At 39.9% G+C, this 24,981-nt stretch overlaps 1 protein-coding gene and 1 non-coding gene across 2 annotated transcripts in view; both read left to right on the forward strand.

Annotated features, from left to right (window-relative positions):
* Pcsk2 (proprotein convertase subtilisin/kexin type 2) overlaps window positions 1-24,981 on the forward strand; it is a 270,847-nt gene that overhangs the window by 187,750 nt on the left and 58,116 nt on the right. Inside the window, exon 6 of the mRNA XM_046438653.2 lies at window positions 19,633-19,709. Within this exon, the coding sequence (XP_046294609.1) occupies window positions 19,633-19,709 (77 nt within the window). The remainder of the gene's footprint in view (window positions 1-19,632; window positions 19,710-24,981) is intronic.
* Trnaa-agc (transfer RNA alanine (anticodon AGC)) lies at window positions 20,755-20,827 on the forward strand. The gene has a single exon. It is a non-coding gene; the product is annotated as a tRNA-Ala (tRNA).

Below are 24,981 nucleotides of genomic sequence, written 5' to 3' on the forward strand. Positions count from 1 at the left end.
AGATTAATGAGAGTTAAGAGGCTATGGCTTGAACATTTGCTAGTTAATAGATTTAGGGATAGAAACAGTGTTGTGTCAATTGCCGTAATTAATCAGAAATGGAGATGAATTGCAGAGGACCTTCCTCGCCAGACAAGCCCCGACTTAAATGCTGAGTAATGAGGCAAGAGCCAGACCAGGAAATGGATACAGCCCCCACTCTCCAAATGGGGTTGCGTTCTCAGAAACAGAGCCGCTCCATCCTGCTGAGGCACACAGAAGAGCCCCCTCCTATATCTACAGCTCATCCTTCAGGAAATGATACGTCCAGACCAGCACTCACTGAAGGGTCCGCTCCAACTCTGTTTTTCAAGGGTGTTGGATGGTCTTTGACTCCTGTGACATTCTTTCCATTTTATTTACCCTCTCTTGGAGATCAAAATGAGGGAAAAAAATGCTCCTGAAAAGATTACAAATTATCCAGGGAGTCATTTGGTAAGGATTAGAGTTCAATTCTTTCTGAAACTGAGAGAATAGGACCCTAAAGGAATCTAAGCATTTCTGCTCCTATGATAAAATGTCCAGAACGGAAGAACTCCAAGGAAGCACCTTAGCATCTTGCTGACCAAGTCAGAGAGAATACGTGACCTACCCAGTCATCAAGTTAGTCAGCTGTGGGCTGAAAATGTAGCTTAGTGGTACGGTGCTCACCTGGCATGCACAAGGCCCTGGGTTCAATCCTCAACACCAAAAAAAGAAAAGGAAAAAAAAGTCAACTATTTAAAAATAGTTCTTTTGAATAAACAAAAATAAAGGTTTAACAGAAAAAGTGATGCATTCCAAAATTACAACTGAAAGTCATCCATAATTCTCTACCAAGATAAGAGCATTATCTTTATTCATTATCACATAAAATTAGTCTTGTAGCCAATTGCTATGTTTAATTCACTTTTTATTTACATAAAGTAAAATTTTTCTCTTTCGGCACACCATTCTGTGAGTTTTGACAAACCCATAAGATCATGTAAACAACTCCCTGATCAAAAAACAGAGCATCCCCATCCCCTCCCCCCAAAAATTCCTTCATGTAGCCATTTGTGGTCAACCCCTCCCCAGCCTCACCCTCTGTCCCTGGCAACCACAGATCTGCTTTCTAGTCCTAGATTTGTCTTTTCTAGACTGTTGTATAAATAGACTCATATTCTTGATAGCATTTGGTTTTTTGTTTTTATTTTTGGAGGGAACTGGGAATTGAACCCAGGAACTTATACATGCTAAACTTGTGCTTTACCACAGAGCTATACCACAAGCCCCGAGAAAGACTTTTTTTTTTTTTTGGGGGGGGGGGGGCGTGTACCAGGGACTGAACTCAGGGGCACTCAAACACTGAGCCACATCCCCAGCACTATTTTGTATTTTATTTAGAGACAGGATCTCAGTGAGTTGCTTAACATCTCGCTTTTGCTGAGGCTGGCTTTGAATTTGTGATCCTCCTGCCTCAGCTTCCTGAGCTGCTGGGATTTCAGGCATGCACCACCCCCCTACACCCCTACACCCCCATTCCCCCCACCCCCCGCATAGAAAGACTTTTTAGTCTAGCTTTTTTTTCATGCATGTATTATTCGTCCTTATGGTTATGCATACCAACTTCTTCCTTTTTATTGCCACATAATATTCCATCATGTAATGTATCACAGTTTATCATTCTACACTTGGGGACATTTGAGTAACTTGCAGTTGGAGCAAGTAGAAATCAAATCTCCAGTGTGTGTGGAATTAAGATTTCCTGTATCTTGGGATTTCTGGGTCATATATTAAACCAATGCTATTTATTCTCTAGAAAATGTAACTGTCCCACAAGACAGTTGGGCTTCATGTCAGAGTTAAGACTTCAATATATCTGGAAGTTCAGTTGCTCCAGGGGTTGAAAGAGTTCTCCTCTGAACGTCGTTCTTGTTTATGCAGCATTGGTGTAGAAGTGATCAGACTGTGGCCTGGCCTTGTCTGGCCATCCATTCCAGCTCTGTCTCCAGCATCAGGTAAGGAGTTCAGGCTGTGGACTGATGCCTTCAACTCAGTGAGTCTGGAAAATAGCTTGTCCATTTTTACTCAAGGTCCTGTATCAAGCGAAGCAAAGACACTTCACTTCCTTTTGTTTTCCTATCAGTTTCTGTATATTAAAATTTTCATAAAGATTTCAAAGCAAAGAGATCTTGAGATATTTTAAACTGAATGAAAAACTTTCAAATGAAATTCTGATTATTTTTCCATTTGAATTTTTTTTTGAAAATATGTGCAGCTCACCAAATCAAACACTAAATGTGCATTTATCATGGAGGATTATGTTCCCAAAGAAAGCTTTTTTAAAAAGTTAAAATTATCATAATTATGCAATCCTTATTTTAAGTCTTAGAAATTTTTTTTTTGTGATTTATCTTCAAACAGAATATTTTCAAAATTTTTATTCTGACTTTTCACAACGGAACACAGCTGAGTTCAATCCAGTATGTGTTTGATTGGGGCTACAGATTTGCTATTTGCAGCACACCTAATGATTTCTATCTCCTTTCAACTTTATCGCATTTATGATACCTCTATTTTTATCTCTAGTGTCAGCTCATTCATCTCCCCATTTTCCACTTATTTTTCTAAAATAAAAACAGCAAAATGCAATTAAAATATGCAAATAATGCTGCTTACAACACTGCCGTAGCTAAGTGTGATATAAATAAGAGTGGTATGATACTAACACATCAGGAAAAAGAAGGAGTTTGGGGGATACCTACATTAACTATATACTAGTACAAGTAACGAGAAGTTAAATGTTAAAGGTTAATGCTTCCAAGAGACTAACAGTTTAGAACCTCCTGCTAATCTGCCCAGTTCCAAATATTGGAACTGCCCTAAGGGGTGAAATATGACTGGAGTGGTGGGACACGGATCGCTCCAATCACAGTCCCAGTCTGTATCTGTGTCTTTCTCTCGGCTTGTCTCTGTGACGCTCTCTTACATGGTTTTCGTATGAGACTGCCAATTGAATTTAGGACACAGTAAGACCTCATCTTCTCTTTACATGTGCAAAGACACTGTATCCAAATGAGGTCACATTTCCTGGTGGGGACAGGCCATTTGGGCTTCCATGTCAGAGTTAAGAGTTCAATATATCTTTGCGTAAACTATTGCCTACTCATGTTTTTGTTGTTGTTTTTTATTCTTTGTTTTTCTTTTTTCATCTTTTTCTTTTCTGTAAATAAGATTTCATGGGAACACAGTAATACCCATTTACATACCATCGATGACTCCTTCCCCACTATAAAGCTAGATGTGAGTCATTGCGACACGGAACATAAGACCCACAAAGCCTAAAATATTTACCATCTGGACCTTTTCCCAGAAAAGTTTGTTGACCTCTAAGCTTCAACAAGTTGGTGGCAATAAATACGGTGAACTTGGCCTTGAGTGTGACACTAAGAAGTGAGAACTCAATACGGAAAGCTCTGAGGGATGAAGTCCAGTGTTGAGAGAAAGTGCACAGTGATTGGAGAAGTCCTCAAAAAGAAAAAGAAAAGAAAATGAGGAGCCAGGGTCTTTCCCAGGGCCCCATGAGGTATACTGGTGACCAGAGAATAAGAGAAGCAGAAGGGGGAGAATGAGCCAGTGGCCTTTGCGGTTTTGACAGGGTCACCATTCTGGGTTATAAGAAGGCCAAAGAAGAGGCCGAGATGGACTCGAAGTGGAGTTGTTGGGTTGAGGAGAGTCGTGGGAGGAGAAGGCAAGGCGGGTCCTAGGAGCTCTCCTGGTTCTTTCAAACACCAAGAATGATGGTGGTAGCGGGGATGCCAAGGAGCACCAAGAGTCATACGGTGTCACCTGGAAAAGGTCTAGAGCAGAGTGTTTCCTTCCCAAGGAACCAGCGTGCTTAACCACCTGCTGGAACCCCCATGCACAAAGGGATTGTGCGATTCATGTGGATACTAGTGTTTCGTCTTATCTTAATAAGGTGTAGGCTTAGCCCCAAACGAAAGCTATAATCACTTTTCCACAGTTTAGGAATTCTGAAGTTGGATTCCCATCACAGATGGTTTTTTTTTTGTTTGTTTGTTTGTTTGTTTTGGCTTCAAAACCAATTAAAATGATGAATAGCTAAGAAAGGAACTGTTGGGGATCAGGTTTTTTTGGTTTGTTTGTTTTTGGTTTGGCTTTGTCTTTTGTGTTTGGTCACATTTTACATTAGAAGAGAACAACATAAAATCAGTCTCATTCAAAGGTAGAACTCAAACAACTTCTTCATGAAAGGGGACTGGTCCACTTGGCATTTATTTTTTAGCTGTAAACACTGAGATATTTACAATGTCCCTCATGTTCCCATTCCACTCATCTCCCAAGGCTATGACCCTTACGTGCATCTTCTCCTTTTAGCATGATCATCCTGAAGGATCACCAAGGCAGAGATGAACTGTTTGAAGCCAAAGGAAACAAGCAAGAACATAGCTCACAAGTTTTTGAGCTTGGTTTATTCTGGGTGGGAAAGTGGGTGGGAACCCAAAGCGCTGAGTCTCCCTCCTCCTGTTGTTAGCCTCAGTCTTGAGGCCATTTAAAGTCTTTTAGGTCTGGGAATCCCACTCAGGATCACAGTGCTGGGCTAAGCAAGGTACTTGTAGTCTCATAAATGTTTTTTTTAAAAAAAGAAAACCTTTATCATCAGAATTCTTTGTAAATAGCACAGAGAGAAGATAGTGTGTTTCTGAATCAGAAGATCTCATTTCTAGTACTATCTCAACCACTTCAAGATGAAAAACCTTGAGCAAATCCCACAACCTCACTGAAAGTCTGTTTTCTTATCTATCACCTGGGAGTTACGATCCTCAATTCTCAAAACTGCTCTGAGGTTCAAATGAGACTAATTTGTGCTGAATTTACACTTAGGTAATTTGCACATAAAGTGTGTATGTAGATCCTAGCAGATATCTGTGTGGTATATTTATTATCCATATAACCGTGTTTTGACAGGAGGGAAAAACACTGTGTAAGATGTGCTTAAGATAAAATCTCCAATAAATGATATTTGGACAGATCTACCCCTTCGATGAGGTGACTCAGCTATCAATGAACTCATCTTTGCTATTTTTAGGGATATAAACGGAAAGGCAGGTGATATTGAAGTTGTGTAATCAGTCTGGGGGTGGGAGAGGCAGGGATAAATTAGTGTCTCCATCTCTCCCAGGACATCTGGGCTCAAAGGTAGTGGCCTTGACCTCACCTGCCCTTCAAAAGCAGGCAGAACACCTACAGAGGGGACCCGGCTAGAAAAAACCTTGAATAATGTCTAGAGCATCAGAGAACACCCAATCAAAAGGAGGGGAACACAAATTAACTTGTACCTCGTCACCTTGACAACACAAATTTAGACCCTGGCTGCTACATTATCTCCTGATTCCTTTTCCAGAGCCGTGTCTCCGCTCTCCTTGCGCTGATTTACACGGTTGCTATTGCACGGCTTTGACAGCACACTCCGTCTTTGTGGGACTGTAAGAATCAGGCTTGAATCGCCTTTTGAGCCAGCTCCTCCCAGCCCCTTCCACCTGGCACCCCACAAGTTCCTTAACAGAGGCTATTGTTAAGCCCAACCACGGTCTGGGCTGACCCCCTTCTGTCCCAGGGGAGTCCCAGAGGAAATCCCTGCAGACACCCTGAGAGATGGCGCACCCTGCCTTCTCATTTCGTTATCAAGGCTCAATTCCCCTGCCTTTCTAAAACCCACATCCCGTCTTTTCCTTCGACCTCAAATTATCCAGGGCTTCTGCATCACCCCCTTCTTATGAGGATGGGTAATGAAGTGATAGTGCCTCACTATCACTCACAGCACTTGCTCCAAGTGGCTTTTTTTAATTTTTTTTTCCTTAAGAAATAAATTTAATTCAAGGTAGTTTGGGAAGGGAAGGTAGGTAATGCCTTCATGAAAGTTAAAAGAACCCAGTTACAAAAGAAGCACTGTGTAAAAGTCACTTTGATAGGGCTCGCTCAAGGTCAAGTTTGCCATCGTGGGCGGCACAGATAGACCTCAGCAATGAAGGAAACTGGAGAAATCCAGCAGAGCTAGCACAAGGCTGGGAGAATGGACCAGCTCTGGGGCAGTCACCCAAGTGGGATAGGTCATGAGCTTGGATCTGCTTCAATCGGATCTATAGATCCTCAAAGAGGTCAAGTTTGGATGATGAGGCCAAGCAAGGACTGCACACGGAATCACAGCGTGCTTATGGATACCTATGTGCCCCCTCATTTTTACCAAGTCCAAATCACAGCTCACAATAGTGTTCACTTTAGTTTGCCTATACCATGTGTTAGAGTCCAGAGAATATGTCCTTTCTTTTTCAGAAAAGAGAAAGGATGGGGAGGGGGGAAGCATTCACTGAGATATAAACACATTCTAAAAGGAATGTTTCAACTCCTATTATTGTTAATGCAGCTTGGCATTTCATTTGTCTGTAATTGAATGTATTTTTAAAGTTTTGACAGAAACTTTATTTTAAGCAGCAGGAGGCAAAAATAATGCAGACCTTAATATTCATCAAAATTTATTTAATAGCAGGAAACCTTTCACTCTGAACTTCTACTCTGGTTTCTTGCAAAATTAATTCCCCCAACAGCCCTCGCCTGCCAAAAGCAAGTAAATTCAATATTATACATAGTAATCACACGCTTTATCTTACTTTTTGTTTTGTTTTGTTTTGTTTTGGAGCATCAGCCCTCTCTTTCAGAACCAAAAAAAAAAAAAAAATCCATTGGGATGGCTCAGTTTTCAAAATTCACCTTTCTCACAGAAAGAACTTCATTAGGAAAAATGGCAAGACGTTCTTGATGCTCCCAAAATGCTGTCTTTTAATCTTAATTATTAGAGATTGCATTCTTTAGCTTTTTCCACTGCCCATTCTCTCCTTGAAAAGCAAATAATATTGGGAAGGGCAATGTAACGAATTTACTCATGCTGAGATATGGATGGCTTATCAAGTTCAATTTTTTCCTCTCAAAAAGTCTAGGTAGAAGTGGGAGAAGAGAAAAGTGGGAGAAGACGATGATAGGAGGGAGATGGTGGAGGAATAAACAGGAAGTGAGGAAGCCAAAGGCAAACCTGGCACCAACTGAACACATAAGAGGGAATGCTCTGGCGACCCTGTTAAAATGCAGGGTCAGCCCATCTGGAATAGGGCCTGAGATTCCACACCTCTAACAAGTTCCCAGGTAATACTAGTGGTACTGGTCCACAGACCACGCTTTCAGCAATGAGATGTGTTATTAGCAAATAATCTGTGCTATTAACAAAAGTGTTAGCTCAACAGTCCTCAACCTTGGCTATACATCAGAATCCCTTGAGCCAGGAGAGGTGGCACACACCTGTAATCCCAGAGGCTCAGGAGCCTGAGGCAGGAGAACTGCAAGTTCAAGACCAGCCTCAGCAAGTTAGCAAGACCTGGTATCGAAATGAAAAATTTTAAAAAGGTGGGTACTTAGGGTACATCTCAGTGGTTAGTGCCCCTGGGTCCAATCCTCACTACCAAAAAAAAAAAAAAAAAAAAATTGAAGAGGTTTTGTTGATGTGTTTTAAATTACTGATGTCCAAGCCCTACTCAATAAATCAGAATTCAAGGAGTTGCTCAAGTGTTTGTACTTCCAAAAGCTCTCTGGGAAATTCTCTTGTGCTGCATGAGTTAGGAACCACTGTTAACTGACCTCCTTAAAAATTCGGCATCTAATATATTAGCTCAAGAGAGTTAATAGGATACCCCAGCTAAGGGTATCCTGACTTGCTATTGCACGATGACTGGCAAATAGTAATCGATAAATGTTAGTTCAGTAAAAATAAATAAATAATAAATAATTGGCTAAATGCATGAAAGAATGGAGACCTTTGAAGACCTACGTCTACAGAATGTAAAGTACTAAAGCTATAATGTCAAAAAGATAAGGGGCAGAATGACATTTGAGGACAGAAAGTCTTTACCATTACTTTTCCAAATCTCCCATATAAAGACTTAATTCTTGGACCACTTGAATAGCAGATTCCACTGATAACTCTAGAAGTCAAAGCCATAAATTTTACCAATACATTCTTATAGGATTTCACCAACATTCACCAGTCACAACACACCTTTGTGATTTTTGTGACTGTGGTATTATTTACCTACTACGTCTCCTTAAGTCAAATCACTTTTTAAACATTAAATACATTTATTTTAAAAGTAAACTATAAATCACTGTTTCAAACAGAAAACAAAACAACTAATATCCCCTGACATATGTGGGGATATTGACTGACTGTCTAAGTAAATATTGTGAAAGCAACTGAAGCTGGATGTTTTTGTCTGCCAGTGTTTGCCTCTGTCAGAGGAGGAGAAGGAATAACCAGTATAGGGAGGTCTTAAATCCATGGGAACACTTAACAGAGACTTTGTCACCTTCATAATAAGAATGATGAAGGTGTATTTTGAAAAGAGACACAGTCCTGCCTTGCAATGCCAAGGTTATTTAAGGTGGGGACTAAGCACTACAGGTAAGCATTGTGCGAGTCAGTTTTCCATTACTGTAACAAAGTACCTGTTAGGATAAACTTAAAAAGAGGAAAGGTCTATATTGATTCATAGTTTGGGATGTTTGTCTATGGTTCATTGACCCATTGCTTTTGAGCCTATGGTGAGGCAGCACATAATGGTGGGGAATGTGTGGTGGAAGAGAGCTGCTCACTTCATGGCCCAGAAGTGAAACAGACAAAAAGGAAGAGACAAGGGCCCCACAATCCCCTTTTGAGGGCATGATCCCATGACTAAAATCCTCCCACCAGGCTTCATCTCCTAAAGGTCCCACCCCCTCCCAATAGGACCATGAGCAGGGGTTTCTGGTGGACATTCCTGATCCAAACTAATGCAGCTTCTTATGAAATTCCAATCTCAGCCAATGAGTTTCAACTTATGCTCAGAAACCTGAGGGCCACCACATAGTACTGAAGAGGTTCCAGGAAAAAGAAACAAAAGAAGGAATTATTTCCAAGATTTCAGATTTGAAGAACCCAGTCATCAATGTTATTTGTCCTACCTAGACTAGAATTTTTAGTTTTAAAAAATCCTACCTCTGTGAGGAAGAGCATAATCAACAGAGAACAAATAAACAGATTGAATCCCATAGTCAGAAGCAGTAGGATTAAATTTCTCACTGGAGAACTATTTGCCGGTTTAGGCCTCAAAGGCATTATATCGACCTTGGAAGAGAGAATTCACTAAATAAAACCAGCTGCTTAAAAAAAAAAAATGAATGAACTATACAAAGTACGAGAGTGGGCTTCCCTGACTCTTTAGTGAAGTGGGTCTCAGTGTGGGGGTTTAAATTATTAGCTCAATTTACATACTTGGATTTAAACAGAATGATCTATTTATGCTCTGAGGTGTAAATGCACTAAATTATTCTCTTAACGTGCTAGGTATTTATTTTTCTCTTTTGAACGCCGCATGTAGTTGAATGCAGTGGTTATGATTTTAATGCTGAGAAACAAGATTGCATAGTAAGACTAGGCATAAAAGCACCATATGACCCAGCTATACCACTTTAAAGAATTCAAGTCACCACGCTTTAGCAGTACACACATACCCATGTTTAGAGCAGCACAATTCACAATAGCCAAATTATGGAACCAGCCCAGGTAGCTATCAATGGATAAATTAAAGAAAATGTGGTAGATATATACCAATGGAGTTTTATTCAGCCATAAAGAAAGATGAAATTATGTCATTTGCAGGAAAATGAGTGAAACTTGAGAACATTATGTTAAGCAAAATAAGCCAAACTCAGAAGGTCGAGGGTCATATGATTTCTCTCATATGTGAAAGCTACAGAGGAAAAAGGGAAAGAAAGATGGCGGAGAGCAGGGCCGGTCTTATGAAAACTGAAAAGACATCAGTAGAGTAGAAGCAAGGGACAACAGGAGAGGAAAGAAGGGAGAGAAAGAGGAAATACCAAGGAATGCCAAATTATAGTCCAAATTATATTGTTCTGTTGTATGAATGTCAGAATATGTAACAAATGCCACCATTATGTACAACTATAATGCACACGTAAAAAAATAAATATATCAAAGAAAAGATTGCAACATTAGTTAGAAGAGAGGCTCTGGAATCAGACTGCTCCATCTAAATCTTTGCTTTTTCCTTCATTATCTGTATGACCTTGAGCAAGCATGCAACCTCTCTGTGTCTCCATTTCCTTGCTCATAGAATAATAAGAGTCCTACCCACATAAGGGCATTATAAAGAGAAGCTAATATACATAAAACATCTAAAAAAGTTTTTGCACAATATAAACATTCAGTATATGCTACTTACTGTAATCATATCCCAAAAATTTACACTAACTTAAATGCCAAAGCTTTCTAAAAAGGCTCCCGTGATTCTTTGCAGGAGTGCATTATATGTTTACCATTAAATATATCCCCTTCTTCTATGTGAATGAGAACTCACTATGCACGCATTGTACACATTGCCTTTTTTATTTAACAATATTTCTTGGGAATGAGTTTATTGCAGGCCTCAGGTCTCGTTCTTTGCCAGAGCTGCAGTTTTGCGTCTTATGAATGCACTATAATTTATAACTCATCCCCAGTGTTGGATATTTAGGTTGTTTTTAGTCTTTTCACTATTATAATCATGGCTGTCATGAATACATTTAAACACACATCTTTCAAACATGAAAATATATCTTTAAGGCATATTCTTAGAGATGGGGCCCCTGGGTCAAATAGTTTATTTTTATATTTTGGTAGATATTGCTGAATTTATCTTCAAAGAGATTACACCAACTCCAACCATGTACACAAGTGCCTGTGTTCCTTTGTTCTGAAAGTAATATTTTAAGTACTTAAATCAAAATGCAGAGGGTAACCAAGTTTTTTAATCTGTTTGGGTTGCCATAACAAAATACCTGAGACTGGGAAATTTACAAATAACAAAAATTTATTTCTCACAGTTTTGAAAGCTGGAAGTCCCAAGATGATGTTGCCAGTAGATTCGTTTTGAATGAGGACTTGTTCCCCATAGACAGTGCCTTTTTGTGTCCTCACATGGTAGAAGGAACAAACAAGTGTCTCAGACCTCTTTAATAGAGCGCTAATCCCTTCTCGAGAGCTCTACCTTCAAGACCCTAGTCACCAAAGACCCCACCTCTGAATTTACCAACACATTTGGGGATTAGATTTTAACATATGAATGTTGAAGGGAAGCAAACATTCAGACCATAGCACCAAAAAAGGTAATTGTATTAATTCATGGTTGTCAAAGATTAAAAATATACATTTATGAAATGGCAACCAATGTCCTTTATTAATGCACTAAATAACAAAATCTAGTAGGCAAGTAGGGGTGTGCTGAAAGACATTTCAGCACATCTGCAACAATTCTAATGTGGTATGAAAATATGTATTAGTGACAGGCTCTCAGGTACTGCTAATCATACCATGGTTTATACTCCATCCATAACTGAAAGAAATGCTCAGTTTGAGGTGGCAGGTAATGCAAATACAGCTGTAAAATTTTTCCTTCCAAGTTTTGAAGTCTGTCTTGGAGCCAGCTCCAGGAGATTAATTCTAAGAAGTGGCAGCTTCTCTTCTCTTCAATACGTCGGGTCAGCCCCAGAATTCATGCTTTTAGGGAAGATCTTAAAATTCATGCATGGGAATCAGTCTTACTTGAATACAGGCTCCATCACGCATCTAAAATAGTGAGACAAGCCAAGAAGACATAGATAGGCAAAGATAACTGTCAGAAAGACTCCAAGGAGCTGTCTTGACTGTTGCTAAGAGTAACTGCCCACTCCTTCCCTCCTGTGTACCCTACATAGTTTTGGGAGGTATATAATAAAGTAAGAGATCCAAAATTCCTTTGAAAAAAATAAAAGCACTCTTAATTTGGTTACTGCATTAACCATTAGGAATTATTATTATTATTACTATCTCCTCTTATGTTTAGTGCTTAAAATACCTTACAAATCAGCGGATCTGTATGGTAATGAGGGCCAAAGGATTGAGTTGCTCAGCCTTGGGAAGTAAGAAAAGTCCAGTTGCCCAGGAAGTGGCTTGGAACACGATGATCCCATGTGTCTCACTATGAGGTCATATCATCCTCTTATCTGAAGAGTGCTCCAATAACTAGAGAAGTTGCTAGAATTTCTAGGAGCAAGAAGGAAAGATGAGAGCTGTCGAATCCACAACCAGAGAATGCTGTATCACTAGAACAATAAACTACTCTGGAAACTTTAGATGTACAGGAGAAAGATTTCAAACAAATTTCTGATTACGCATCTTTTAATTTTTCAAGTGCCGGAGAAATGTGAAATTTCATTAAGTTTTACAGCCAGACTTAATATAGACATAAATCCCTTTAATGTTGCTTTCAGTCAAAAGTAAGCTGAACATTATCGTTAAACCAGTGCATGTGGGAGAATTATTTGAGGAAAATCAAAATAGGCACAGTTGGGAACATTCAAGCATGACCATATTAGATGCAAGTGGGCGCGACAGCAAAATTCTTTAGGTCCTAATGGACTGGGCTTTTTTTTTTTTTCTGCTCAGTTTCCATACAGATGAGCTTTGTTCTGGGGCAATATGGTTGCAGTTGGAGAGTCTATCTAGGGAAGCTCATTTCTCTTTCATTAGTCCATGAACACAGTGCAATTTCAGCTAATACTGTTACACAGCTCCTAGCTGGGTTATTTGGTTAAATGCCTTCAGGGAAAGTAGCAATCCCGAGTAAAGGGACAAACGTGATATGGTTTCTTGTTCTGAATTCCTATAGCTGTGGAATTGCATTGGCAATTAATCATGCCATGCTGTACTCATCACAATCACCTATCCTCTTGTTTGAAATATTATTTAAGTCTTGTATTAGTTGATGTTTCACAGAAGACATTTTATCTCTGTGGTTCAACATCTTCAAGGTCTGGGCTTATATATGACTCTAACTACAAAGGCCTATTTCTTGTATCTTGTAGACATGCTGGTATATACATAGTGCATTTGTGCAAAATTGAAAAAGGTGAGTGAGTGAATTGCAAAACAGCATCCTCCCTCTGGGCAACCAAATTAGAAAAGATGCCCTCTCCAGTAGGCAAATGAGAAAAGGGCAGTTCCATTGGCCTGGCCAATTATATTTTTAAATCCCACCCAAAAGCACGTTTCTTCTCAAGCCCTGTGCAGCCCCCAGTTGTTCTCCTTGGACAAGCAACCTTGTGGAAGTCACAACTGCACATGACAGCCCTGATTTAGAAACTACTTCCCCAATTGTGTAGTCAGATCACAGAGTTTTGTCCCTCGGTGCTCTAAAAATATCTGTTCAATCACATCCACGGATGCCCATATTAAGTGTAACAGCTTATTACAAGAGCCCAGTATTGTCAGAGTGCAAATGAAGTGTAACCTTTTTAAAATGAAAAATGAGGCTGATGGTACAGCAGTTGTCTGGCATGCACGAGGCCTTGGCATGCATGAGGGCTTGGGTTCAATCCCTGGCATTGAAAAACAGAGAGAGAGAGAGAGAGAGAGAGAGGGGAGAGAGAGAGAGAGAGGAATAAGGCCTGTGCATCAGATACCAAATGCATCCATCTCTCCTGGGCAATTACCCCTTGCATGCCAGAGGGCTGCTTACTGTAAACACCTGCCACACTGGGCCACTCAAGGACAAGGCTCTGACCTTGGAAAGAAATGGGTAGAAAGAAGAATTAGAGGGTTCGTGGTCTGCAGGAGATACCCTCAATCAATGATGGGCAGTGGGATAATAAAAACCATGGTGAAGCCAAGCATAGTGGCACATGCCTGTAATGCCAGCATCTTGGGAGGCTAAGGCAGGAGGATTGTGAGTTCAAAACCAGCCTCAGCAAAAGCCAGGTGCTAAGCAACTCAGTGAGATCCTGGCTATAAATAAAATACAAAATAGGGCTGGCTCAGTGGTCAAGTGGTCAAGTGCCCCTAAGTTCAATCACTGGTACCAAAAAAACAAACAAAAAAAAATGGTGATACATTTTCCCCATAGAAGAATCCTCTACATGACCTCCATCGATGTCTCTGTGGACTGAGCCCATTTCTGACTGTGGCAACTTACTTGACAACTCACCTTTGATTGATATGAGCCACCAGAAGGATAAGCTTCAAACATCTCTTAATGTACTATGACTTATATCAGATTCTTTACAGCAGCCTCAGCCCACTGAGAGAACACAGACAGGACACAAGACAGGTGTCTCCCATGAAATGAGACTTCCCAGGAAGACATGGTCTGAATGAGATGTCATAGTTTAGGCCATCAGATGACATCCAGGGAGCACAAGTGCCCTAGGACATGGGTCAGACATTGGCAAACTCTTTCCAACAGTAGGCCAGAGAGTGGACACTTCAAGCTTTGCAGGCCTCTGTACTACTATTCATTCTGCCGTTGTGTGGCAAAAACAGTCATAGGCAATTTGTAAACAAATAGATGTGGCTGTGTTCCAATAAAACTTTATTTACAGAAAACAAGTGCTGGGTCATATGTGACCCATGGGCTCTATTTTGTGACTCCTGCTGAAAGTCATCAAAGGAAGAGAAAAGCACAAAAAAAGCAAGAGATGAGAGAAGGCCCACACTGAATCCATCATACTTTCATTTCACCCTCACAGCAACCAAGTAGTAAGGGATGTATCATCTGCATTTTTAAAATGAGGAATCTGTGGTTCCCAAAACATAAAAATTTTAAAAGTTCAAAGCCAAAACCAGATCTTTCTGACTTTGATGTTTCTCCTTCTTCTCCTCCAACAAGCTGGTACCTGCAGACACACGTCTCATGCAGTCCAGCAAGAGGGGCTCACTGGTCCCAAAGACATAAATTCCAGGGTTAGGTCTAAAGGTGGCAGTTTCAGAGCCAGATTCAATCTCAGGGGCCTCGGAAGCTGCTCTGCAGATGTGAAAGCAGTAGGCCTGGTTACCACTGGGTTCAGGAACTTCCGTCCGTCCTCCACACCAGGCTTCACAGTGAGACCAGATGCAGCATCTGAAGCATGCCATTGGTCAGCCTGTGCAACAAATGCAGCTCCAGATACAAGACAGAGGACTTTGTGAAAATAAGCACTCCCCTTGTCCTTTCTTAGCTTAGTGGGCATGCGGCAGGCCATCTATTTGGAAAGTGCAAACAATGACCAAACCCATAATTATTAGACTTTCTAGCCAAGAGCAAGTATAGTCTTGTTTTCTATGTATTCAAATATTCAGAAATTAAGCCTTAGTATTATTAAATAGCAGAGATGGGTGGGGGTTCCCCCTACATTCAACTTCTGTAAGCAAAAATGAGCCATTATGAGAAATTTCTTCCAGAAATAACTTCCAGGGAAGCCCTGAGGTCAGTTTGGATCCAACCCATCTTCTCACTTTCTGTGACATAATACAATGATAATTCGAGTTCTTAATGATGACTCTGAATCATCCTGATCCTGAATCATCAAAGATTAAATCATGTTCACTAAACAGGATTTCTAGTGCAAGAAAATAGAGTAATGTATTTTAGAAAGAAGTTAGTCAAGACAAACAAGAAGCATCTAGTTTAACCTAAGATAATCAGAGCATTCTGTTTACCAAAACGCTACTTACTCTCAAATGTCCATGTTGGTGGCTATGACAGAAAAGTCTAATATAATTCAAGACCAGTTTAACTTACTCTTGTACACAAATAATTTTATAGGAGACATTATAATTCGAATCAATAAATTATTCAGTTTGACCATAAAAGCATAAACAGAACTCTTGAAAAAAAAATTGCTCACTGCTCTTTCTTGCTATCAACCATTTGATTTCTAGCCAGAAAACATACAGCCAAAAAAGAACAATTATTTGCTTTTCTTAAAGCTTACTGCAGACTACTACCCAAAGAATCAATCATTAGTCATCAAATTCATTGTAAAGAAAACAAAATTATTAGGGTTCCTAAGTCGTCATCTATTTCAATGTTGAGAGGCAAATTCGACCTCAGATGACACATGGTCTTTCTTCTTTTTATAAAAATGGTTGTAGAGTCAAATTATATTATTATGTTGTGTGTATATAAACTGTATGACAACAAATCCCCTGTTATAAACAGCTAAAATGCACCAATAAAAAAAAACATGGATAAATAAATAAATAAAATGACTGTAGAGTTTCAAGGGCTCTCAGCCTGAAGTTCTGCTGTCAGAATTTCCTACTCCCTCCTTCTATACCCCACCGACTCAGGGTAAGCTATCTTCTCCAGAGTCAGGAATGAGAGCCAAGAGACCCCAACCCAGCCCCAAGTGGTAATTATGAGCCAGAAAAATAAGCCAGAGTGTAACGCTTATAAACCCAGTCACTCAGCCGTTAAGTATCAAGTGCAGAAATTCTGTTTCTCTGTAACTAGATTTCTATCTTCCACCTTAATTGTGTTGATGATAGAAACTGGATATTGGTCAACTCAGGTTTTGTCTCCATCCTCCCTGTCTCTAGAATTGTTCTTGAGCTTTGAAGGACTAAAAGCATGAGAAAGAAGGAGACATGGATCCTGGTGCTAGCCCTCTACCATCTGTCCTCTTTGGCTCTGCAGCAACCCCATTCCCATTGGTCTCAGTCATCCATTCATGCAGATCCAACCTAAACCCTGAACCCTTGTGGTCCTGACCACCAGTACCATCTAGGTGAGCTGGCTCTCAATGTCATGTCCTCACCAGATGCAGCCTCCTACAGAATACTCTGCCACTCCCTGCTCTGTTCTGGAACCCAGGGGAATGCAAAGCAGGGCTACTCTAGACCATCAGCTGGGATGCTGCACAGATCCTCTCCTGATCTGTGATTCCATGTGCCTGCCATTGAATGAGTCCTAGACCTCTCTGAGGTTGGACATTCTACCATGCTCTCATCTCACTCTAAGAGCACAGCTGAGATGAAAGATGTGGCACTAGGGCTCTCTTCAGGAGCCTCACAATGGCTACTTATGTCTAGTTCCCTATTCAGCTTCATCTTAGATTAAAATTTAACCTAAGATAATCAGAGCATTTTATTTACCAGATTTAGCAAAGATTCTTCCAATTCTATTGTTTAAGTAGCAACCTCACCTTGAAGACCAAAAGAAAATTATTAAGTTATACTTTTCTCAATATTCCTGCCCCACTAACTCTACCTAAGAATGCTCTTATTTCTGAAAACTTCAGAAAAGTCAAGATAACAGAATATACTTAAGGAAGAGAAATAAGTTTTTATTTTAAAACAGTATCCCTGAAAAGAACTGAAATCCAAATATCTCAAAAGAAGTCAAGGTGGAGCAGTGCATGAAATGTGAAATCTGAGAGGTTCTCCCAAAGACAAGGATTGTACTACAGATACAGAATTAAACTTCACAAGTGAAAGTAATTTGGGCTCTAAGTGGAGGAGGAAAAGAGAAACTACGGACCTGCCAATCATTATGGCTAGTGGAGACTGACTTCCTTTCTAGTGAACTGGGGTTGAGCGAAGACCTAGATTACAAATAAAGGATATATGTGTACAAGATTCAAGAAAAGCCAAGTATGGTGACACATGCCTATAATCCCAGTGACTCAGGAGACTGAGGAAGAAGAACTTGGGACCCAAGTCTATACATGAAAGTCATTTCTGTTTCATATACAGTTTAAGGTCAGCCTCAGCAATTTAGCAAGGTCCTAAGCAACTTAGCAAGATGCTGTCTAAAAAATAAAAGTACTGACAATGTGGCGCAGTGATTAAGCACCCAAGAGATACAATCCCCAGGACCAATAAAACAAACAACATTGATTTAAGGAAAAATGACAGAGCCAAATTTCAAGGTGACTTCTGCCCACATATATTTATTTAACTAAATTAGTACAGGTTGAGTAACCTTCATCCAAAATGCTTGGGATCACCAGTGTTTTGAATTTGGGATTTCTTTTCAGACTTAGAGATATTTGCATATTTATAATGAGCTATCTTGGAGGTGGGACCCAAGTCTATACATGAAAGTCATTTCTGTTTCATATACACCTATGCATTTAGCCTGAAGGTAATTTTAAGCAATATCTTTAATGCACCTATATTTTCACTACAACCAGACATATCAGGTCAGGTGTGCAGTTTTCCATTTGTGGTGTCCTGTTAGTACTCAAAAAGTTTCCAATTTGGGAATTACAGATTTCAGATTTTCAGATTCTGGACACTTGACCTGTGCTACCATGCTGATCATTACAACTACTGGTGACTTGCAGCCTTTTGAGACCCGCCAAATCAATACAAATATTAATGGAATGAGTCAATTTGTTCTTAAAAACATTATGCCACTAATACATTAGGTGTACACACCAAGGTGTGTCCCAAACTAAAGTGTTTTAGCTCTTCAAGGAGGACAATTTATGAATATGTCCCAGGACCCATGGAATCGGGAGGTACCAAAGCTGGAATGCAAATCCAACTCAGTGTTCCCTGGATCCATGTGTACTGTGAACCAAGAAATCTGGGGTCTTTATTACAGAGCCCAAAAACAAAGAGGAGGAGAAGAAAGGAACTTTCAGAGATCAGCCTCCCCAGGCAAGCAATGAGGAAGGAATGGATTATTCAATAAATGATAATGGGTCACCTCTCATCATTGGCAAAGATAAAAAGCTAACTAGTGACTTAAATGTAAAATAAAAACAAACATGAAACCACTTAAATACTGCTCAAGAGAGTATGTAATTGACTTATGTGTGGAAAGACTCTCAGTGGAAAAGTACAAGTATAGGATTATGTAGAATTTCACCCTCCTTGGACTAGGGATGTGGCTCCATGATAGAGTGCTTGCCTAGCCTGTGTGAGGTCCTGGGTTCAGTTCCCAGCACAAACAAACAAAAGACTTTCTCACTGAAGTTGTACCCACCCACCTTCTACTGTAGAGTGTAAGAATACATGCCTGTCACAGTTTGCAATTGTGTGTTTGATTTTTTGATCCCTTTAGCTGTTTGTTCCACTAACTAGGCTAAAGATAGCGAGAGGCGAGAGGCCAGGGCTGCACTCCATTCCCAGCAATGTTTCTGGCATGTATTGGACTCTTCATGATATTTATTGAGTGAATAACTGAGGTTGATTGCAGACAAGATTAAGAGCTTGGGCAGCTATACTATAAGGGGAAAGGAGACGAGCCTTATGCCAGTCTGAAATAGGGAGCTGGAAGTGAGCCAAGAAACTCTAAAACTCCAGAGCCCTTCTCGCCTGTCACATGAAAACTAGAACATTCTGGCCATCAGTCTAAGAAGTATCAAACAAAGTTATCAGCAGCCCTGAATTCTGGATGAAATCTGCCAAACTCGCAAGGGAGACCATGACTTCAAATGAAAATAGGTCTGGAGAACGCTGGGGCTCAAATTTGCTCAGCCCTTGAAGACTTGAAATGGAGTGAGAGGAAGAAGCCAGGCCAAGGGCATACAGAAAAGAGAGAAGGCTCCTAGGAACAGTGAGGCCCTGTCTCAACTCTGTCACAATTTTGCATGAGCTGGTCTGGTGCAGAACATTAGCACAGCGCTCTGGTGGTGATTGTAAACATAAAACAGTGTGCTCACAGCAGTCTCACTTTGCTGTGCCACTGGCTTTCCCGACCTAATGAGACACCTTGTGTTTTGCAGAATGCAGAAGCAAGTTACGACTTCAGCAGCAATGACCCCTATCCTTACCCTCGCTACACAGACGACTGGTTCAACAGGTAAACTGGGCCTTGGGAGGATCACTTACATTAGGCTTTGGGATTTTATATTGCTTTGTTTTGTTTAAGGTTTGAGTATCACCAGCAAAACCATCCCAATGTTTTACTGAATCATATCGCAACTTTTCCTCTTAGTGGTTACATTCTCCACATTCGTTGATTTTTAAATCTTACAATGCTCCTCAAAGAATTATCTTTTGACTGTTTTGTTCTGTTGAATTAGAAATAATTTGCTACTTTAATGTGTTCATAATAAGAAAAATTAGGAACCAGAGATCTTTTCTCTACTTACTGCAAAGTAATTCTAAAGAACAAAAAAAAAATTTAAATACTATTTTCACTCAATCTGTTGAAACAGTAAAAAAAAAAAAAAAAAAAAAAAAAACGCTTTTGGTCCCATGGACCTGTATCTGTATGCTTTAAAAGTGTTTCTGCTATAATCTTACAACAGCTCATGTGGTCTCCTTCCCTGGGCAAAGAGTAGGGTTCAATTCAAAGACAATATTAAACCCATGATATAAATTATTTCTAAGTCCAGATTTTTTAAAATATCATTTTTACTATTTTATGCAAGAAGCATGATGTCCAGAGAGTGGCCAGGATAGATTCTCATTGGACCAGGTGACTTAGTACCAGTTCTTACAGTTAGCAAGTTGACTAGTTAACGTCAGAGGAAAAGACAGGACACTCATGTGTCCTGTCTTACATTCCAGGGCTTACAATACAGAAAAGGAGAAAGACTAAAATAAAATTCAAATTCGTAATATTTTTAGAACGCCATTGCTGATGTTCAATAGCACAATGCATTCTCTATCAACTTCATCTACAGCCTGAAAATTATGATGCTGTGCTTGGAAGTGTGTGTTTGGAGAGTGAGAATAGATAAAAGTCTGAGAACATTGAGTATGAAGTGTCTCTGGTTCCCATGACTTATATAACCCTAGATCCTCGCATGCCCTAACCAAATAAATCCCTTCAGACACAGGGATCTGAAGTTATCAAATCAATGTCATAAAACTGATAGTTAAATATAACTGGCAGGGGCTGGGGATATAGCTCAGTTGGTAGAGTGTTTGCCTAGCATGTACAAGGCCCTGGGTTCAATCCCCGGTCCCTAATAATAATAATAATAATAATAATAATAATAATAATAGGTGTCTACTTTTAAAAATAAATAAATGAATAAATAGATAAATAAATAAATGTAATTGGCAATTGAAGTCTGGGATCCTCTTATGAGAAGAGCCTGGCTTTGGCTTGATTACTATCTCTCTGCAGCTAGTATGTTCTAACCAACATTTTGATGAGTTGATTCAGGTCCAAAAATATAACCAACAAAATATTTTTCCCAAACCCCATATCTTTAATCCAAACACAATCTCCCCCAACCAAATGTTCTTGCATGATATGCCATAAGAATAGTTCTTAAAAAAAAAAATGCTAAGAACCAGATACGGTGATACACGTCTGTAATCCCAGCTACTGGGAGGTTGAGGTAGCAGAATTTCAAGTTCAAGGTTAGTCTAGGTAACAGTGAGGCCCTGTATCAAAATTCAAAAAATAAAATAAAAAAGGCTAGGGGCATAGCTCAGTGGCAGAATGCCCTTGGGTTCCATGCTGAGTACCAAAAATTAAAAGTTCAAAGTCAGTCTCAGCAATTTAGTGAGGCCCTGTCTCTAAAATATAAAAAGATCTGGAATGTGGCTTAGGAGTTGAGCACCCCTGGGTTCAATCCCCAGTTTTAAAAAAAAAAAGAAGGAGGAGGAGGAGGAGGAGGAGAAGAAAACTTAAATTGCAATAGGTCACAAAATGAGTCAATGACTAGACCTGGGTCCTGAGTTTGGTACTCATGAAACTGCTAGTTTGGGTGTATCAGCTTGTAAGGAGCCTGCAATGTAACATGAAAAGGAAACACATGCTCAAATCACTACAGTGTAAAATGGAGCCCAGGCTGAAACAATGAAACAAGGAGAGTTAGTACACACTGATCAGTTAACTATCCTTCAGGTATTATTTTTAGTGTTTGTGTGTATTAATTCCATTAATTCATATACTAACCCTCTGAACAGGTATTACCAAAATTATTCCCATTTTGGAAACAGAGGCACAGAGAACTTAAGTAATGTGCAAGGTCAAACAGCTAATAAGTCACAGAGGCAGGTTTTGCACCCAGGGAGGAGGTCATTGGTCCAGGATTTGAATGAAGATAGTAGAGGTCCCGGGCAAGTATATCCTAGGGCAAATGTAACCCATTTAAACAAAGATGGAGAAACTGGGAGGTTCAGGAAGTGGACTGGATAACTGGTCTGGGAGTTAAAGACTGGTGCAGGGACATCATTCTAAGAAGCATTCATGGAAGGGACAGGGAAGATTTGAACAGGCTGCTAAGAGAAAGGAGGAGAGATGTTGTAGTCTGGTGAGGAACTGGAGGTGTAGATGAGAATCATTCTCCCATTGTCCTCAAGGAGTGTTGCAACCAGAGGCCCAAGGAGCCCTAAGATTGGCCAGCACTGACCCCTGGCTGATACAGAATCTGTTGCAGATCACACAGGAGCCGCTCCTCAACTTCACAGCCACAAATGCATGCCACCAGTTCTTCGGATGTTCTCTACTAGATGTGGGCACTGAGCCCAGTACTCCATCTCTGTAAGGCAGAATTGGGGCTCTTGAAAAAGGTTCATTTCAGCATGCACCAAAACTCCAGGAAAGGCTGACTGGTGCTGACCAGAAATGGGCTTTTGCTGTTCACTGTTCCAGCCACACTGCCTGCCACAAAGTCTAGTCCGAACACAGGAGCAATTGCTGCACAGGAAATGGCAGCAGCTCCCCATCACGGATCCTCATTGCTGTGGAAAATACAAAATAAAATGTCCTACAAGGAATAGCCTCCAACAAGCAAGTAAAAAATTCCCCCGTGGAAAGGAAACAGAGTTGAATAGCAACACATCCCTCCTGGGTTTCCCTGACACTTGAAACCATTATATCATGCCCTCTGTACTTACTTATTAACTTGCTTTCCCTTCAAATCTACATCTCTTTAAGAACATATTTAAAAGTCAAAAGACTTTATGAAAACACACTCATACGTATGCAGAGAACATTTCTCTTTTAGGGAATAGGGACCTTAGGATGTCTTGCCCTGTTCTTGATTTGATTCTGTAGGATTGTGCCTTTTTAAGTAGAGCCAGTTTATTCTGAGGTGAACCATTTAATAATTACATGCAGACCTTGAGCTCCAGAGACATATTTGAAACACAGTTGAGAAATTTGCAAATGGATTACAATTTCCTCCTCGCTTGCAATCAGAGAAAGATATCGGGCCAAACAAAATGATAACAAAAATAATAACCATAACTGCAAAAAGGTCGAAAATATTACACATCTAACAAGCATCAGTATTGGGCATAAAGATATAATTGATTTGCCATGAGGCTTCAGGATCTAGCATCACATTTTTTTCCCTTGCTGGCCTTCAGTAAATATTGATTGACTGGTTGATAGATGGGTGGCCCACCTTTTCAGCCATGCTGAGATGTCAGGTGGCCTTGACATCTGTCCATTTTAGAGCTGCCTGCCACTCGAAAGGTTTGCGGCCCACATTTTGTCAATAATCTTGCAGGCTTGCTCTGTTTTAACTCAATGTTTGGTGATGCATTACATATCTGTATTCCATTACTGTGCTGTTGTCTATAAAAATCCCTCTTGCATAGCATTTCTTTGACAGGCATTCACCACTGAAATGTCATCCCTGCCATCGGCAATATTTATGAAGCATCAGGGGACATAACACTCTCTATCTATTAAGTCTTAAAGAGTAAGAGATTCTGGACTAGATGCAATTCCTGGCTGCAAAAAGTTTGCTGTAAATTCAGGAAGAGAGAAGACATTTATTAGTCAAGTAACCAAAATTGGGGGAAAGGAAGAAGGATGAATGGATGCTGAAGAATATGTGTCTCAGTGTGAGCTGATTTGATTGATAACGTTAGTTAAACTTTCAAATAAGAAAGATTTTCAGTGATTAACTTTTTTATTAAAATCCATATTTCATTTGGAAGAACTTTATGCAACAGGCCATGGAAGAAAAATGGCCCTCTCCGGCTTGCTGTTTTCACACTGATACTTCACCCTGGTGACACTTAATGGCTTAGGAATAGATGTCCTATGGACTGGTTCTGAAATCACTTCCTAATAATAAAATTCAAAATGTTTCCAAAGACCTAATCTAACTTTTTTCATGTGCACATTGAGACTACCTCATAAGTTGATATTAGCTTAAAGGTTGCTGCTCATAACTAGCCCTTTCTACATCCAAACCAGAGCGCAATGAAATCCAACGGAGTTAATTTTGTTAGCTATTCAGAGCCATTGAAGAAATACCAGAGGTTTTTAAAAGTTTTATTTCTAGTTCTCTAGTATTTAAATTTCCCCTTTGGATAAAAGAAATAGACACGATACAGATTTAGGAATTATGGATACATTTTTAAAGACTGTGAAACAAAACCTGTGTGTTGGTATAATCACTTCTACTTTGGAAGCTGATATCATTCATGCCATATAGAGGAATTTTACATTCTTCGAGCAGTAAGAATTACTCTGTTTTTTATTTTTATTGGTTCTTTTTGGTTATACATAACAGGATTCATTTTGACATAATTATAAAAGCATGGAGTATAATTTGTTCTAGACAGAAAAATACAACAGATTGCAATCAATAAGTGCACTATTATGTGAATTGTTTGGTCTAGGATGAGAGATCCTGGAATCAGTTTCCCTATCTATAAAATGGGACTAATGTTCCCACTTTAAAGGGTCTTAGTGAGGATTAGAGACAGGCACACAGAGAACTTTGGTACACAGCATGGCACACAGAAGGCACTCCCTAAGTGGCAGCAAATGTAACTGTGAATTTCAGTAAAGGGATTTCTACAGGAGTTAAGACAAAGATTCCCCACCCACTCACTCTTTTTACTTGGACAACAGTTCTCGCTTCTGAGCTCTTGACAGAAATCAGACAGCACTGGCACAAGGGTCGAACTTTCTAGCAAGGGTCTAGTGCCTGTGTTGCCACGGTGCTGAGTGAGAAAGGAATTACATCCAAAGACACCTTGTACGTGTGAGACAAGTTCAATTGATTAGGAAAACTCAAAGGCCTAACTTTAGCCTCTGAAAGATGGGGTGGGGGACTCCTCACATTTACAGAAAAACATTTTGCTCTTTCCCCTGGAGTGGCTTTGCACATTCTTCACCTCTCACCTATCCTAATCTGTTTTGC

Source organism: Marmota monax, unplaced genomic scaffold, assembly GCF_021218885.2.
Source record: "Marmota monax isolate L192 unplaced genomic scaffold, Marmota_monax_Labrador192_F-V1.1 WCK01_AAM20220418_F8-fsc00005, whole genome shotgun sequence".
In the NCBI taxonomy this organism is placed as follows: Eukaryota; Metazoa; Chordata; class Mammalia; order Rodentia; family Sciuridae; genus Marmota; species Marmota monax.